The following is a 14829-nucleotide window of genomic DNA, read 5'->3' as shown; positions in this document are numbered from 1 at the left end:
CTGCCACAGTTAATCTGAGCTGACGGCATGACTGGATTGAGGACTAACATAGGTTAGCGAAGCGTGCCTCAGCCTGTGTCTGTGAGGACATCTCTAGGGTGGATTGTATCAGGAGATTCCGACCTCCTTTATGCGGTAGATGGACTCAGGGTGATGACTGTAAGAAGGTTTCAGAACTCAGGAGTCGGTGTGGTTGGAGGTGTAGCCTCTGTTCCCTGGCTCTGCTCCCTTTGCTTCACTTCTTCTATCTCCTGGCCACTGGGAAGGGAGTGACACTGCCTTCCTCTGACACACCCTCCCTCCAGGGCCCTTCTACCTTGCCATGGGCCTAAGTGACGACAGCACCCAGCTCTAGACTGACACCCACCCAAAGTGCACTCCCGCTCCAGTTGTTCTTGTGTAGTTGCCATAGCAGTGACCACTGACTTGCTGCTGTGGTACCTACCCACTACCCAGAGCACAGGCAGGGCCTCCTCTCAGCCCCCGGGTCCATGTTCCACAGGAGCTGTTCAGGACTGTGCCCACCCGCCAGTGTAACAATCCCTGTCTGAATTGACCTTACTGTAATGAATGGGGTTGGTTGTCCAATTCCATCTGTTTAGAAGCTAACATTCTGCTCTAGGGAAGAAGTCTCTTCTCCACTTGATATATCCGTCTCCAGGTCTGTCACTGGACTCATGTTGCTTATCTGATGCCCACCATATCCAGAACTTGCAGCTCCTCCCTGGGCCTTTTTCATATCCTCATTGTCTGTGAGGACATTTTTGGTTTGTAGCAGGTGTTAGAGCCTTACCTAACACTGCATTTTTTTCAACTGTGACAAAATACACCTTCACATAGAATTTTCCATCTTCTAGATGGAAGCCCTATCCCCTCAGGTGGCCTGACCCTGTCTCTTCCCCGTGGGCAGCAGCCACTGCCTGCTTTCTGTATGTCTTGTCCTTGGTGTCCTGTGTTTGGGGCTCACACATAATGTGCACATTGACGGGTTCCCTCCTGCTCCAGTGTGTGTTGCTGCTTTGTCCCTCTTTAGACTCTGTGTGCAGACACTGAATGACGGGCCTTGGACTGTCCTGATGTGTCTGTGAAGATGGGTGTGAATGCCATGGTCACTTCAGGACAAATAGCTGAAGCAGCCTGAGTTGTTCTGTATTTAACTGAGCCTAGCAGTGAGGAGCTTGGCTTTCACACTCCTTTCTTGCCCTCCCTGTAGTAGGAAAGAGGTGGTGCCCACCTGGGTGTAGTCACTATTTCCTGGGGATGATGCCAAGCATCTAATTTTTTTAAAGTATTTATTTTTTTAATATATATTACTACTCTTGTCTTCAAACACAGCAGTAGAGAGCATCAGATCCCATTACAGATGGTTGTGAGCCACCATGTGGTTGCTGGGAGTTGAACTCAGGACCTCTGAAAAAGCAGTCCATGCTCTTAACCGCTGAGCCATCTCTCCAGCTCTAGCCCTCTTAGGCATCTTTTCATGTGTGTGTTAGCCAAGCTATCTTGTTAAATCCTTTTTCTGCGTTGTCTTGTTGTTTTAAGTGGTCTTCACATGTTCCGGACTCTTGACTCTTATCAGAGTACGTATGTGATCTGCAGATACTTTCTCTGTGAGCTGCTATCTTTTACTTTCTTGAAAGCATCTGTCTTAGTTTGTTTTCTGTTGCTGCAACAGGATTCCTGAGACTGATAAATTAGTTCTCTAGTCTGGGAAGGCCGAGGTCTAAAGGCTGCCTGCCCATGGTAAGGGATCAAGGAGAGAAAGGGTTCCGGAGAGATTGCCAGCCAAGCCGCTGGTGACCGCAAACCCACACTCAGCTCTTTGGTGCCCTTTGAAGTCATTCAGTGTGTGCTCTGCATGCATCTGTGCGTGTCCCGGGTTAGCCTTCTGTCACTGGCAGTACGTGAAAGACACTGCGGTTCACATTCTCACAGTTTGTAGCCTGGGTCGGCTGGACTCCCGCTTTGAGACAAGAGCACTAAGGCCCAGCCAGACCAGGGACAGGACATGCTTTCAGAGGCACACCCCACGACCTTCTCCTCAACAGGCCTACCCCATTCTGAGTTTCCAAAGCCCATCAGCTGGCAGCAAAGCCTAGAGCACAGTCCCCCACAGGCCATGTCAGTATGAACTGTGACAATGTGTGCCAGCAGCCTAGTCAGAGGGAGAGGAAATGCTCTGGGCCACAGGCACCGAGGCCACATGTGCCGCTGGAGATGGCCAGCAGGAGTGGGTAGAGCCTGAGTGTCAAGCACAAAAACAGACCCCAGGCAGAGGTCACAGGAAGCGGAGGTCTGAAGACGGCCGGGTATTACCACAGTTAGTACAACCTGGGAAGTAACTCAGAACCTGAAGCTGCGTTTTCAGCTCAGCTGTGCTGGCTGTAAGAGCTCTGTCAGGCCCGCGTGATGGTGTCGCACACCTCCAATCCCAGTACCCTGGATCTCTGTGAGTTGGGGGCCAGCCTGGTCCACAGAGTCCTAGGACAGCCAAGGCCATAAAGAAACCCTGTGCTGAAAAAGAAACAAAAAGAGAGAGCTCTGTCATTGTCAGGGTGTACTAAGTGTCTCCCATCTTTCTCCTGCTTGGCAGATGGTCAGACTTCAGGAAGTATTCAAGACGTTCTACCTGGGCAAGCACAGTGGCCGGAAGCTGCAGTGGCAGACGACGCTGGGACACGCTGTGTTGAAGGCGGACTTTAAGGAGGTCAGGTCTTGGTCCAGTGCTCCTGTTTCTTCCTTTCTGACAGGATGTTAGGAGATTTTCAGATTGTCATTGAACCTCCATAGCAATGAAAGGCAAGATTTTTTTCAATATGATTGAGCAGTAGCTTTTCTTGGTCAATTAAAATAATAAGTAAAGGGTTAATATTCTACTTAACAAAAGTCAAAAGTAAATTAATAGCACATTATTTGTTAGGGTTGGGGAACGAATCAGTAGATGGAACATCCTTGCTGCACAACCACGAAGGCCTGAGCTCACATCCTCGACACCCACGGAAAGCCAGGTGTGGGTGTCTGCAAGATGCCTCAGCTGGTAAAGTCACCGGGCAACAAGCCTGACAGCCAGGGTCTGATTCCCCAGGATCCACATGGTAGGAGGAGGGAAACAACCCCCAGGTGTCCTCTGACCCCCATAAAACCTGCACATATAAATGAACAAATAAATACTATTACTTAAAACTGTGGCAGTAGTCAGGCATGGCTGTGCTCACATCTAACCTGTGCAGTTGGGGTGCAAAGTCATGGGGTGATCATGGGACTTTCCCAGCCTCAGTGAAAAACAGTGAGAGACTATCTTGAGAGAAAAAGACAGAAAGCAACAGAGTAAGATACCGAGCATCCTGCTCTGGCCTCTGTGCATGCACAGCAGCGCCCACTTACACACCACCCATGCAGTTGTTAAGAGAGCAGTAGGCATGAGAGGCAACCATAAAAGCCAGCCTGAAGCCCGGCGTGATGAAAGGATACTCTAGCTCTCGGCTGAACAGAACACAGTGAAGTGTGGCTGGGACCAAGATGCTGACGGATACTGGAGAAGACCAGCAAGCGCAGCTCCCAGGGACTTGAGCTGTGTAGTCTCATCGAGAGTGGCTTATGGAAGTTTGACTGTGCAGACCAAAACACCCAAGTAGTCCAGAAGCAGGCCAAGCACCCTGGAACTAACCGCAGACAGTGCGATGCAGACCGAGGCAGGTGCTGGTCCCACAAGAGCAGCAGCTCCCCTGCTGAGCTGTTGCAGCTCCCCGCCCCCCACACTTCTTTCTGTTAACTGTTTTATCTTCCCTCTGTTGTAAAGTGCCAAGCCAAAGAACAAGTTTTGTCATGTGTCCAGAAACCAAGAGGAGAATCTTTTAAGATCTCCACATGCTCTCTTTTAAAGCCACTTCAGTTAGAGATGGGCAGGAGTCCTTACTAAGACATTTTCTAAGATTCTCGGGTCTGAGTGCTCACCACAGAGCTGTGCTCACCACAGAGCTGTTGCTCACCACAGAGCATCAGACACAGGCTGCACAAAGGCACGAAAGAAGCATGTTACCAAGCAATGTGTGGGGAAGCCTCATGTTCACATCTGTGTTTAGTATATAAATTACGTATGAGCCATTATAATACACTCACATAATACATTGTATTACTCTGTAGGCACCACATACAGTCTTCTGCAAGGTTGAGTTGTGCCACTTGTGTGTATCTGGCTGTAGTTAGGAGCTGACCTCTGCAGACAGCAGACAGCCCCTGAAATACATGAAACAGGACCAGGGTCCAGCAGGAGGCACCTGACACTGCTGCTCTCCCAAATCCCCTTCCTATCCTTTGCCTTCTCCTTACAGAACTGCTAGGTCTCGTGGTACTAACTGTGCACTGGGACATTCTAGATGAGAACAGGGGACCATGGAACATCCTGGCAGAGTCTGCCCTCAGAGCACTCTGTACACTTGTTCTTCGTGTGAACAAAGCATTGCGAGCACTGAGCCTTCCTTTCCCGTGCTCTCACGCAGACTCCCTGTGCTCCTCCTAAGCCTCTAGGGCTCCCATTGCCACCCAGAGCCTCAGAAAGCCCTGTGTGATGGTGCATGTTCTTGAGCCCAGGACTCCAGAAACAGGGAGAAGGATAGAAAGTTCAAGGCCACCCTGGGATTCTACAGCAAGCCATTGTCTTAAAAACAGTAGCTGCAACAAACAGACAGGCCTGACATCTGGGAAGCAATGGTAATGTGCAAGGAGCCGATGGGACTCAGAGCCCGCATCCCCGGCCTCAGCCTCCCGCTGCTCGCTTACAGGCCTGTGTTACCACGTCCAGGGCTTTACACATAATGCCAGTATTCATCTCATTCTTTTATCAATAGCGTAATTTCTCTTCACTTGGTGGTGGTTAGTTAGTTCTGAATCCCCTACCAAACCATGCACACAAAAGCATCCTGTTGTGACTTGTACTGTGAAGACGCTCAGCTTCTGTGCCGGCTCCGTTCTCTTAAAGGGGAAGAAGGAGTTCCAGGTGTCCCTGTTCCAAACGCTCGTGCTGCTCATGTTCAACGAGGGCGACGGGTTCAGCTTTGAAGAAATCAAAATGGCCACCGGCATAGGTAGGAAGGAAGACTCCTTATGATGTACCTTCGTTTGTTTGTTCGTTCGTTTGCTTTAGAAGCTGTGTCACCTTGGCTATCCTAGAACTCAGAGATCTACCTACTTCTGCCTCCAAATTGCTGGGATTAAGGTGTGCACCCTCACACCTGGCACTTAAAACGACCATGTTGATTTAAAAGAGAGTATGAGCTGGAAGTATGGCTCCGTAGCAGATTGCTTGCCTGGCCTGCACAGGACCCTGGGTTCCATCCACAGCGCTAGGGGAAAAGCGTTTTAAGAGAAGGCATGGACTCTGTGGCACATCCACGGTTTCTCTCCTGGCTGAGTCTCTTGTGTGTTCTCTGACGTCGTCTCCTTTGCCTCCCTCAGAGGACAGTGAGTTGCGAAGAACACTGCAGTCTCTCGCCTGTGGTAAAGCCCGGGTCCTGATTAAAAGTCCCAAAGGGAAGGAGGTGGAAGACGGAGATAAGTTCATCTTCAATGCAGACTTCAAACACAAGTTGTTCAGAATAAAGATCAATCAAATCCAGATGAAGGAAACCGTAAGTGTAGCCTCTCCTCATACTCCTATGGTCTCACCAAAGAGTCCTTAGCTGTTCTAGTACTGTCATGACCATTAGAGGTCAGAGCATAAGTCTGAATCTAGGTCAAATGTAGAGTTTTGGAGTGTATTTTATGTATCTTTAATTGGTTTTATGTTATCAGTAGAAGTCAAAGTCAAGAAACCTGTTTGAAATCCTACCTTCCTATGTCAAATGCCGGAACAGAATTGGCACGTGGGATTTCCAGAGGTACTGCCTGCCCTCTGTTGAGCCTTGGAAGGAGGAGGTCTACTACAGGCCCTACAGACTCCAGAGCAGGCTCTCAGTTTTCCAAAGCTAGACAAGCTTACAACCATAGCTGTCAGCCCTTCTGACCTAAAGCTGACACACACACACACGGGTTCAGTGCTTCTCATTCCTAGAAATGCTTACTCCAGTATGTGTAAGAGGAGGGTTCTTAAAAACTATAGATGGGAGAACAAGTTTAATTACCTGAGTGATGTCACAGGTTTCCCATCCCACAGACAGTGACTGTGTCACTTGTCCTGAGGTTTTCAGTCTGCTGCACAGGAAATAAACTCAAAATGCTCAATGATGTGTCTAAGGAGGCCAGTTAATAGCAATGGCTGCTCTTTCAGAAGACTTTGGGTCCCAGTATCCACATGGTGGTTCACAGCCATCCCATGCTGCTAGGAAGCCCTTGACACAGCATTCATAAAAGAAAATACAACTTTTAAGATCACTCTTCAAGTGCTAGTTGAGAGTTGTACACTGTGAAAAGTTAAGGGCATTCACGGGACAGTTACAGTGTAACACAGCAGAACAAAGCCTGCCTCAGTCTGCATCAAACCAAGTGTGTTAATGCAGAACCATGCTGAAACCTCTGACACCCCCGCCGTTTCCTTCTTCTTGTCCAGGTTGAAGAACAGGTTAGCACCACAGAGAGAGTGTTCCAGGACAGACAGTACCAGATCGACGCTGCTATAGTCAGAATAATGAAAATGAGGAAGACACTTGGTCATAATCTTCTAGTTTCTGAATTATACAATCAGCTGAAATTTCCAGTAAAGGTGAGTACGGTGGGCACAGCTGGATGTCAGGTGCTGTGTTCCATGTCCTAGCTTGTAATGGTAACACAGGGCCTGCGTGAGCAGAGGCCCACACATACGATGCCAATGGCCTGTACAGATCCAGAGACTCACGGCTCCTCCAAGCATGTTACATGCTGTGTCTTCAGGAGGGAGCAGAGGCCACAGCCACAAGATGTCAGATGGTCTTCCCTCACCGTAACACCTAAAGCCACTTCCCAGGCCCCCGTGGCAGGCAGTGGTGTTGAGTTCACAAGCTATGTAGTCGCATTTCCTGCTTTGGAGATGTGAGTCAGCCTCAGCTTGTCCCTCCTTCTTTTAGCTCTAGAACTAAGTGCTAAGGGTTCTGTAGCCTGCAAAGTAAAAGATGAGCTAGGGGAGCGTTGCAGAAATACCCCATAAAATGCATTATTAGTACCTCAGGAGCCACAATGAGACAGACTGATCGGTGAAGCTAGTGCCTGGCCCTGCCCTCCATGATGATGGGTGCATAGCCCATGTTATACTGTGTTGTTTCCTGTCCCAAGTAAGGGCATCTGTTTGTCGGTTTGCAAATGTAGCAACCTAGTAATTAAGTGGAGAGTATAGTGTAGAGGTGGGCAAAGTTCTAGGTCCTGTGCTTTTATAGCTAATTGTATGGTCAGCCATGGCTTGTAAGATGCATGGCCTGCCACTGAAGAGAAGGGTTTGCTGTTGGAAAATGGTGCTCCCCTCAACAGAAGGCACTTGCTCCCAAGTGCTGGATGTGTTTCCTACTGCAGCACAAGTGGAGGCAGGTGCCTTTTGGGCAGAGACATTCTAAGGCAGTGGACTTGGCCCTGGTTTAGTCATCCACTGAGACTGAGTTCTTTGACTGGGCATAGTTGTACATGCCTTTAATTCCAGCACTTGGAGGTAGAGGCAGGCAAACCTCTGTGAGATGAGTCCAGCCTGGTCTACATAGTGAGTTCCAAGATAGCTAGGGTTACAAAGATAGACCCTGTCTCACAAAAGAAAACAATAAAGGCAGGGCCAGTGTGTGTGGCTGGTCACCTGCTTTAGAACCAATGTGTGTGGCTGGCCACCTGTTTTAGGGCCAGGTGTGTGTGGCTGGCCACCTTCTTTAGGGTCAAGTGTGTATGGCTGGCCACCTGCTTTAGGGCCAGGTGTGTGTGGCTGGTTACCTGCTTTAGGGCCAGGTGTGTGTGGCTGGCCACCTGCTTTAGGGTCAAGTGTGTATGGCTGGCCACCTGCTTTAGGGCCAGGTGTGTGTGGCTGGTTACCTGCTTTAGGGCCAGGTGTGTGTGGCTGGCCACCTGCTTTAGGGCCAGGTGTGTGTGGCTGGTCACTCGCTTTAGGGCCAGGTGTGTGTGGCTGGTTACCTGCTTTAGGGCCAGGTGTGTGTGGCTGGCCACCTGCTTTCTATCCACACAGCAAGTTAAAGCAGTGGGAACAGGCTCTGTAGTGAGGCCTGCATAGTGAAAATGACAGACTTTTACAGTAACTGAGAGGAACACTCAGAATCTGTGGTATCCTGTGTAGATACCACATCTGGTAAGTATGGAATGAATAGGTTTGAGCACATAGAAAAAGTGCTTCACAAAGGATGCACATCTATAACCTTTACTTTGGGGAGGCTGAGACAGGAGAATTACTACAAGTTCGAATCCAACCTGGGCTACATAGTGAGTTCAGCCTGGACAATAGAGAAAAATCATATATATATTTTAATAATAGAACATTTGTTCAGAATATGCTAACATGATCATTTTGTAGTTATCGGTGTGTGTGTGTGTGTGTGTGTGTGTATACATCTGTTGTAGCATTGCATATTTTTGTGACATATTCTGTGCAGGATATTGGGTCTGTGTTTCTATCCTAACATGTCTGGTTTCTCTTTTCTAGCCTGGAGATTTGAAAAAGAGGATTGAGTCACTTATAGACAGAGACTATATGGAACGAGACAAAGACAGTCCAAATCAGTACCACTACGTGGCGTGACGCAGCGGCCGATGGCCGTCTCGCAGTGAGACACTAGAAGCACCTGAGAGTATGACGCTGCTGTGCTGTTTCCAGGTTCCTGCAGCTGCCCCGACTCTGGACGCTCGGATTCGAAGCAGAGGATGTGGCTCTTGGCTCATGCTTCCCAGGGCGCAAGGACTTTGCGATGACACCGTCTTTCCTCCCTGCTTCTTCCTCTACTTCTTTATTGTTTCTGTTACTCTGACTTTGCGTTGAGAAGTTCCTTCACAAGCTCTTGTTCCTCTGGCAGAAAGCCACGGGCTCGGTTTGTTGTGTGTGTGATTGTGGGGCACAGTGGAAATACCCTAGATGCTGTGTTCTTCCCCAGATGAAGACTCAGAGAGCGTGCCCTGGGCTGCCAGGCACTGGGAAGAATCTGTCCAGGCTGCCACTCAGCTCTCTCACCCTGAGCATTGGCCTCTTTGCAGTGTATTTCAGAACGTTGGAAACTTTGGCTTCTGTAAATCAGGTTTCTAAGTGAGGTCCCTGATGTGCCAAGAGGACATCATGTCTGTCATGAGATACAGCTCACCCAGAGGACTGCTTGTCGTTTGTTTAGGGGCTTGGGGGTTTCATGTTTGTTTCCATGCCGGTTGAGTGTGGAGGTCTGGTTTTGGCTTTGGGGTGACTGCTGTTTGACTGTTGAAGTTGCAGTTTGTGTGATTACCATAATAAAATTGGGCCTGGTTCTGTAGTCTGGCACAGAGGCCGTCTTGGATCTCTGCCCTGGCACTCTGTGGAGTTTCGATATGTTTGTCAAAAGGCAAAGGACTTGTTGGTTCCTGGTGACATACTGTGTGTACACGTGAGGTTGAGCAGGGAGAACAAGGCTCCATAGTGCTGTTGGCATGGTGATGATGACAGACACTTTTGCAACATTTAAAAGTACTTTATATTTTACAAAGTAGCATGTTTCATTTTGATTAAAAGCTACCAAAGGAATTTTGATCATGTATAAGTGTTTAAAGCAATATTTTCTGGAATATACCAAGTTTATATAACTCGATTTTATGCTAAATTATTAAAGGATTCTCCCTTTTTGAAACATGCATGTTTAAGATATGACATCTTTTTGGGTCCCCATATTGAAACCCTTACTCTTTAAGTATCATTTCTATATTTGTAAATTTTCATTTATGAGTTCTATGATGTGGTCTCTGAAAGACCAAATAGATTTCTATTTCTACTTCTTATATTTTAAGTTCATTGTGTCTACAGATTGTTAATATTGTAATTTAATGTAGACTTACTTTGAATAAAACTAGTTTAATTGGCCTTTAAGTGACTTTAATAAGATGTCGGGTGTGCGGACGACTTTCCTCCTGATTGCTCAGCAGCTTTAACAGCGAGCAAATCAGACAAGGAATGAGCCCTGTCACCCTCATGTGACTGCCCGTCCCTCTCCTCTACCACAATCACAAATCAAGCAAGACATTGACCAAGTCAGGAGCAGGGATAGGCCCTCCACTCTCCTCACTTCTGCCCAGCCTCTCACTCACCAACATTTGTTGAGTGTCTTTCAGAGGTAACAGTTAATGAGGGACAGCAGCACAGAGAAAATAACAGCCAGAAAGGCACCCACACAGAGAGCGTCAGGGCTGGAGTTTGCATTTCAGGGGACTTTTGCCTAGAAAACCTAAGAAAAATGAGAAGTTGTGACACAAAGTTAGCAGAAGTCTGGTGGCCTTCCCACAGCCCCACAGCCTGACAAAAGGCTGTATTGCAGCAGCAGACGAAACACCTAAGGATGAGCAGTTCTTATGAGGGTTCCCCTGAATCTGTGAACTCTGTAGTAGGCCACTCGGTAAAACTGTCTAAAGTAGATTAAGGGGGCCGGGGATACTGAGGAGGATCTCAATGGTAGCGCTCTTGGCCAGTGTGTTTCTATCAAGGCCTGTAGTTACGGCCAGTCCTCAAAAGAGAAAAAAGATAGGAGTTGTCTCTCACTTTAAAATACCAATAGGGCACCAGCAAGATGACTCAGTGGATCAGGGCATCTGGAACCAACTCTGATGACCTGAACTTAATCCCAGAAACTCACGATGAAAGAAGAGAACTGACTCCAGCAGGCTGTCCTCTGACCTCCATGTAAATATACAAAATAAATGCAAAAGTGTAGGACTTCTTTAAAAATATGTATAGGTACTTTTCTGCTTGTGGGATAGTTATTCTTGGTTGTCACCTCCACCTGCAATTAACTAAAAACCCAAGCAACCGGAAACATCCGTAAGGGGCTTTTGGGTAAATAGGATTGTTTGAGGTTGGAAGACTCGTGTTAAATCCAGATCATTAGAAGTGGAGGACCCACCCTAAACCTGGGCACCACCTTCTAGCAACAGCAGCCTAATAAAGGACATGGGAAAGGAACCTTGCTTTTGCCTGCCTGCCCTCACTCTCACCGTAACTTCGTATATCCAGCGGCTGAGGCGTCCCTTCTCTGGGATTAAAGCCTCCTTCAGGATTCCAACAGGCAGGGCAAACTAGCTGAAATGCCCAGCCTACTGGACCGAACAATTCTGGGTTCCTGAACTCTCTGTCAAGGAGACATCTACTGTTGGACGAGCTTGACTCCGGAGCCTGTAAATCACTCTATCCATTCTATTGTTCTAGAGCCTAGAGAGAACTCTGGCTAATACAGGCTGCACGTATGTCTGTGCCAAGTGTTTGCCTAGAGCCTGTGGAAGTCGGAAATGGGAGTGGGACCCCCTAGGACTGGAATGACAGATGGTCGTGAGCTATCATGTGGGTGTTGAGGATAGAACCTAGGTCTTCTGGAAGAGCAGCCAATTTTCTTTACTGAGCAATCTCTCTACCCCAGATTTCTGTGCATGACTTCCCCTGTATACACACATCTGCATCCTGTGCACTCAGCGCCCACAGTGGCCAGAGTAGGGCATCGGATCCTTTGGAATCTGAGTTAAAGGTGCTTATGTGCCACTGTGTGGACACTGGGAACCAAACCTGGGTTCTCTATCGAGCCCTCAATCACTGGGTCACCTCTGCAGTCTCTTTAAATTCTCACCGTTTTATTCTACTGGTGTAGTTAGATGAGATTCACTTTGTAGAATAGGATTAATGCTGAGTGGCATTTTGTTTTGTTGGGGGGGGTCTTGTGTAGCCCAGGGTAGCTTCAAACTCATCTTGTAGCTGAGGATGACCTGGAGGTTCTGATGTGACGTTCGAGACGTGCGCCGCTACATCCCGGGTCTGTTGGCTCTGTTTCATTTTATGGTGCTGGGATAGAAGCCAGGGTATGTGCTCTACCATGGAGCCCATCCTAGGCCACAGTAGCTTTTCACTTGTATGTCTTTATACGTATGTCTAATGAGTTTACCACACAAGTGAAGAGAATGTAGGAAAGGAAAGGAAGAGACAAAACCTGGAAGGGCCAGAGACACAGCTCAGCAGTTAAGAGCTCTTCTTGCTCTTGCAGAGGACCTGGGTTCAGTTTACAGCACCCATGTCTAGTGGGTCATGATGTACAGCTCCAGTTCCAGGAGATCCAACGCCCTCTTCTGGTCTTGGAGAGCACCTGCAAGCATGCCCACATGAACTCCCCCAGGCACACATAAATCTTAAAAAAATAAAAAAAAAAAAAAGTGCTGGGGAGGAAGCACAGTGGATGGGTGCTGGGGAGGGAGCTCAGTGGATGGGTGCTGGGGAGGAAGCTCAGTGGTTGAGAGCACTAATTCTTGCAAAGGACCCGGATTCATAGAACCACATAGAACCACAGCTCCCAACCATCCACAACTACAGACCCAGGAGATCCATGCCCTCTTCTGACCTCTGGGGGCACCAGGCACACACTTGGTGCACCTACATACATGCAGGCAAAACACTCATACATTTTCTGAAAGCATGAACAAATAGTTTAAAGGATTAAAAGCCCTGTCCACTAGGAAATCAGACCAGCAGCACGCTAGGTGAGTGGACTCCACACTCAAAGGGGATGAGTGGAACGATCATCCTGACTGAAGCGCATCCAGAGGTTGGGGATGGGAGGGAGGGCCCGGTCATCACAGAGAGCAGTCATGATGAGGTGGGAAGGAAGACACTGGTCACACTGGTGGCTGTGGACTCATACCACTGTGAGTGAGAAGAAGTGGGGCATGATTGAAGAGTGAACAAGGGTCCACTGCTGGAGGACGTGGCCAAGGGCAGCCACACCGTCCAGGGAGATGAGATCCAAGATGTGAGATGAGAGAGTTGAGGTGAGATCAGAGAGCCAAGAGAACGGGATGCACTGCCTAGCACTCAAGCAGTTACAGCAAAGCCTGTGATGTGGGCGGGACTCCCAGGTGAGAGGCAGGGAATGACAGAGGTCTGGAGGTGCTCACAATGGAGAAAAGGCTCACGTCCATTGGTGCAAGCTTAACCAAGGCAGGGACTAGATGGAGGGACCTAGGGAAGCAATGGCTGCAGGGAAGGCCCTATCCACTTCAAGGATCGGGATGGAGAGGTGTGGGATGATGTCACAGGTGAGGCAGGTACAGGATAGAAGCAGGCCTGTCATTGGACGAGAAGGAAGGATGGGTGGGAGAAAAGTTTGAAGGAAGGGGAGGAGACTGGAGTGAAAAGGAGGAAGAGACAGGAGGGACAGGGAGAGTAGCTGGAGACAACATGGCAGGTGACGTTAAGATTCCGCTCTGTGTATTTACAGGTTGTTATTAATGTTCTTAAGGGATGGATGGTACTGGGCTTTGTATGTTTAGGTGTGCAATTACATCTTATCAATTGGGTCAAAGATTATTGTGTGGTCTTTCATGTGTAGATTTAAGTGTAAGGGAGTATGGGGCAGCTGGTCTGGGTCACCATGGAGTTATGATGTGTGTTTCTGGCATGGAAACCCACCTTGGGAACTAGTTAGTTTGTTGCCAGGCTCAGAGAGAGGCCTTGGGCAGTGTGATATGGGATGGAGCAGAGCGGGTGAGAGGCTTTGCTGACTGAGTTTTAAACTCTGTGGTGTAGATCTAGTGGGGATAAAAGATACCCAAGAAATTAAGGGACAGGCAGTGCCCCTACGTCCTTATGGGTGGGAGAGGGGCAACATTAAGTCGGGAGCTATGTTCCAGGCAAACCACCTAGTTCTTTCCCTATTGCTGCGTTCCAGAGAAAAGTGCCTGGTTGCGTGTGGGGTGCTTGGGAAGAAACGAGCCCTGTGGCCCTGGCTTCTGTGGAACAGGCCAGGAAGCTCAACTGTAACAGGAGAGTGATGTAACAGGAACATCTGCCATCAGAAGAGGCTGAGAGGCTGGTACTGGAGGGTGAGTGCGAACACCTGGTGTGCTAGATTCACGATGCATGACTGCCCTGGTAGCCTTCCTTGCCCTCTTCCCACATCTGCCCTCCTGTCTACTCCCACTCAAATTTACCAGCTGATCCTTGATCCAAGTCACCTACTTGGTGCCCTGCCCATGTTTCTGGAAGTCGGATGAGTCTTCCTTTCTTCCTGCAGGGACAGCACTTTGGTTCCTTGGGTTGGTGGGAGAAGGCTATGGTATGTGTGGAGTTCAGAAGACAACTTAGGAGAATCGTTTAAAAAGTCAATCAGCTTTGCCACCCCTTAGCCTTCTGTTCGAAGCAGACCTCAGGTCCTGGCTTTTGGTGGGCATCCTCTGGCCTGCGTACCACTTCAGGTGGCGGTCTTCAAGCACTGTCCGCTTTTTTGGGAAGGAAGCAGGGAGGGGGTCGGGCTCTCGTTGGCCTGGAGCTCAGCAATGCACTAGTTCCAAGGATCTGCCCTCCTGCTCCTCCCCGTCGCAGTAATAAGCCATGTGATATCCCACAGACTGTCTTGTACTTGCAGGGCAAGCCCTTGACTGACTGGACAGTCTTACCACTGTCTCACACACCTTTAAATAATAAAGTGTGGTATATACCAAGAAACCACCCCTGCTCCAGAGCCTAGAGCTTTGCCTAGTACTTCTGCCCAAGCACTAACCAAAGGGGGCCTCACTCCTAGCTCTTCCTTGAACACTCGAAGGTCATCTTAGATAACTCTCTCCACCTGTCTGGCTTCTGTATCTTCCTGCCATGTGGGCCTTCTCTGCGTGTGGCCCTGTGACGCCTGCGATAGTGTTACCAGGCAATTGGGCTCAGGAAATGCCCTTTTC

At 48.7% G+C, this 14829-nt stretch overlaps 1 protein-coding gene across 2 annotated transcripts in view; it reads left to right on the top strand.

Moving 5' to 3' along the window:
- Cul4a (cullin 4A) overlaps window positions 1-10007 on the top strand; it is a 37551-nt gene extending 27544 nt beyond the window's left edge. For both annotated transcript variants that reach the window (XM_032919134.1, XM_032919136.1), the window contains 5 exons: window positions 2594-2707; window positions 4979-5084; window positions 5455-5627; window positions 6545-6697; window positions 8600-10007. In XM_032919134.1, the coding sequence (XP_032775025.1) occupies window positions 2594-2707; window positions 4979-5084; window positions 5455-5627; window positions 6545-6697; window positions 8600-8695 (642 nt within the window). In that variant the 3' untranslated portion in view covers window positions 8696-10007. The remainder of the gene's footprint in view (window positions 1-2593; window positions 2708-4978; window positions 5085-5454; window positions 5628-6544; window positions 6698-8599) is intronic.
- The last annotated feature ends 4822 nt before the right edge of the window (window positions 10008-14829 follow it).

Source organism: Rattus rattus, chromosome 13 (genome assembly GCF_011064425.1).
Source record: "Rattus rattus isolate New Zealand chromosome 13, Rrattus_CSIRO_v1, whole genome shotgun sequence".
Lineage (NCBI taxonomy): Eukaryota > Metazoa > Chordata > Mammalia > Rodentia > Muridae > Rattus > Rattus rattus.
Note: the sequence above shows the minus strand (reverse complement) of the source record. Positions and strands in the feature narration are given on the sequence as shown.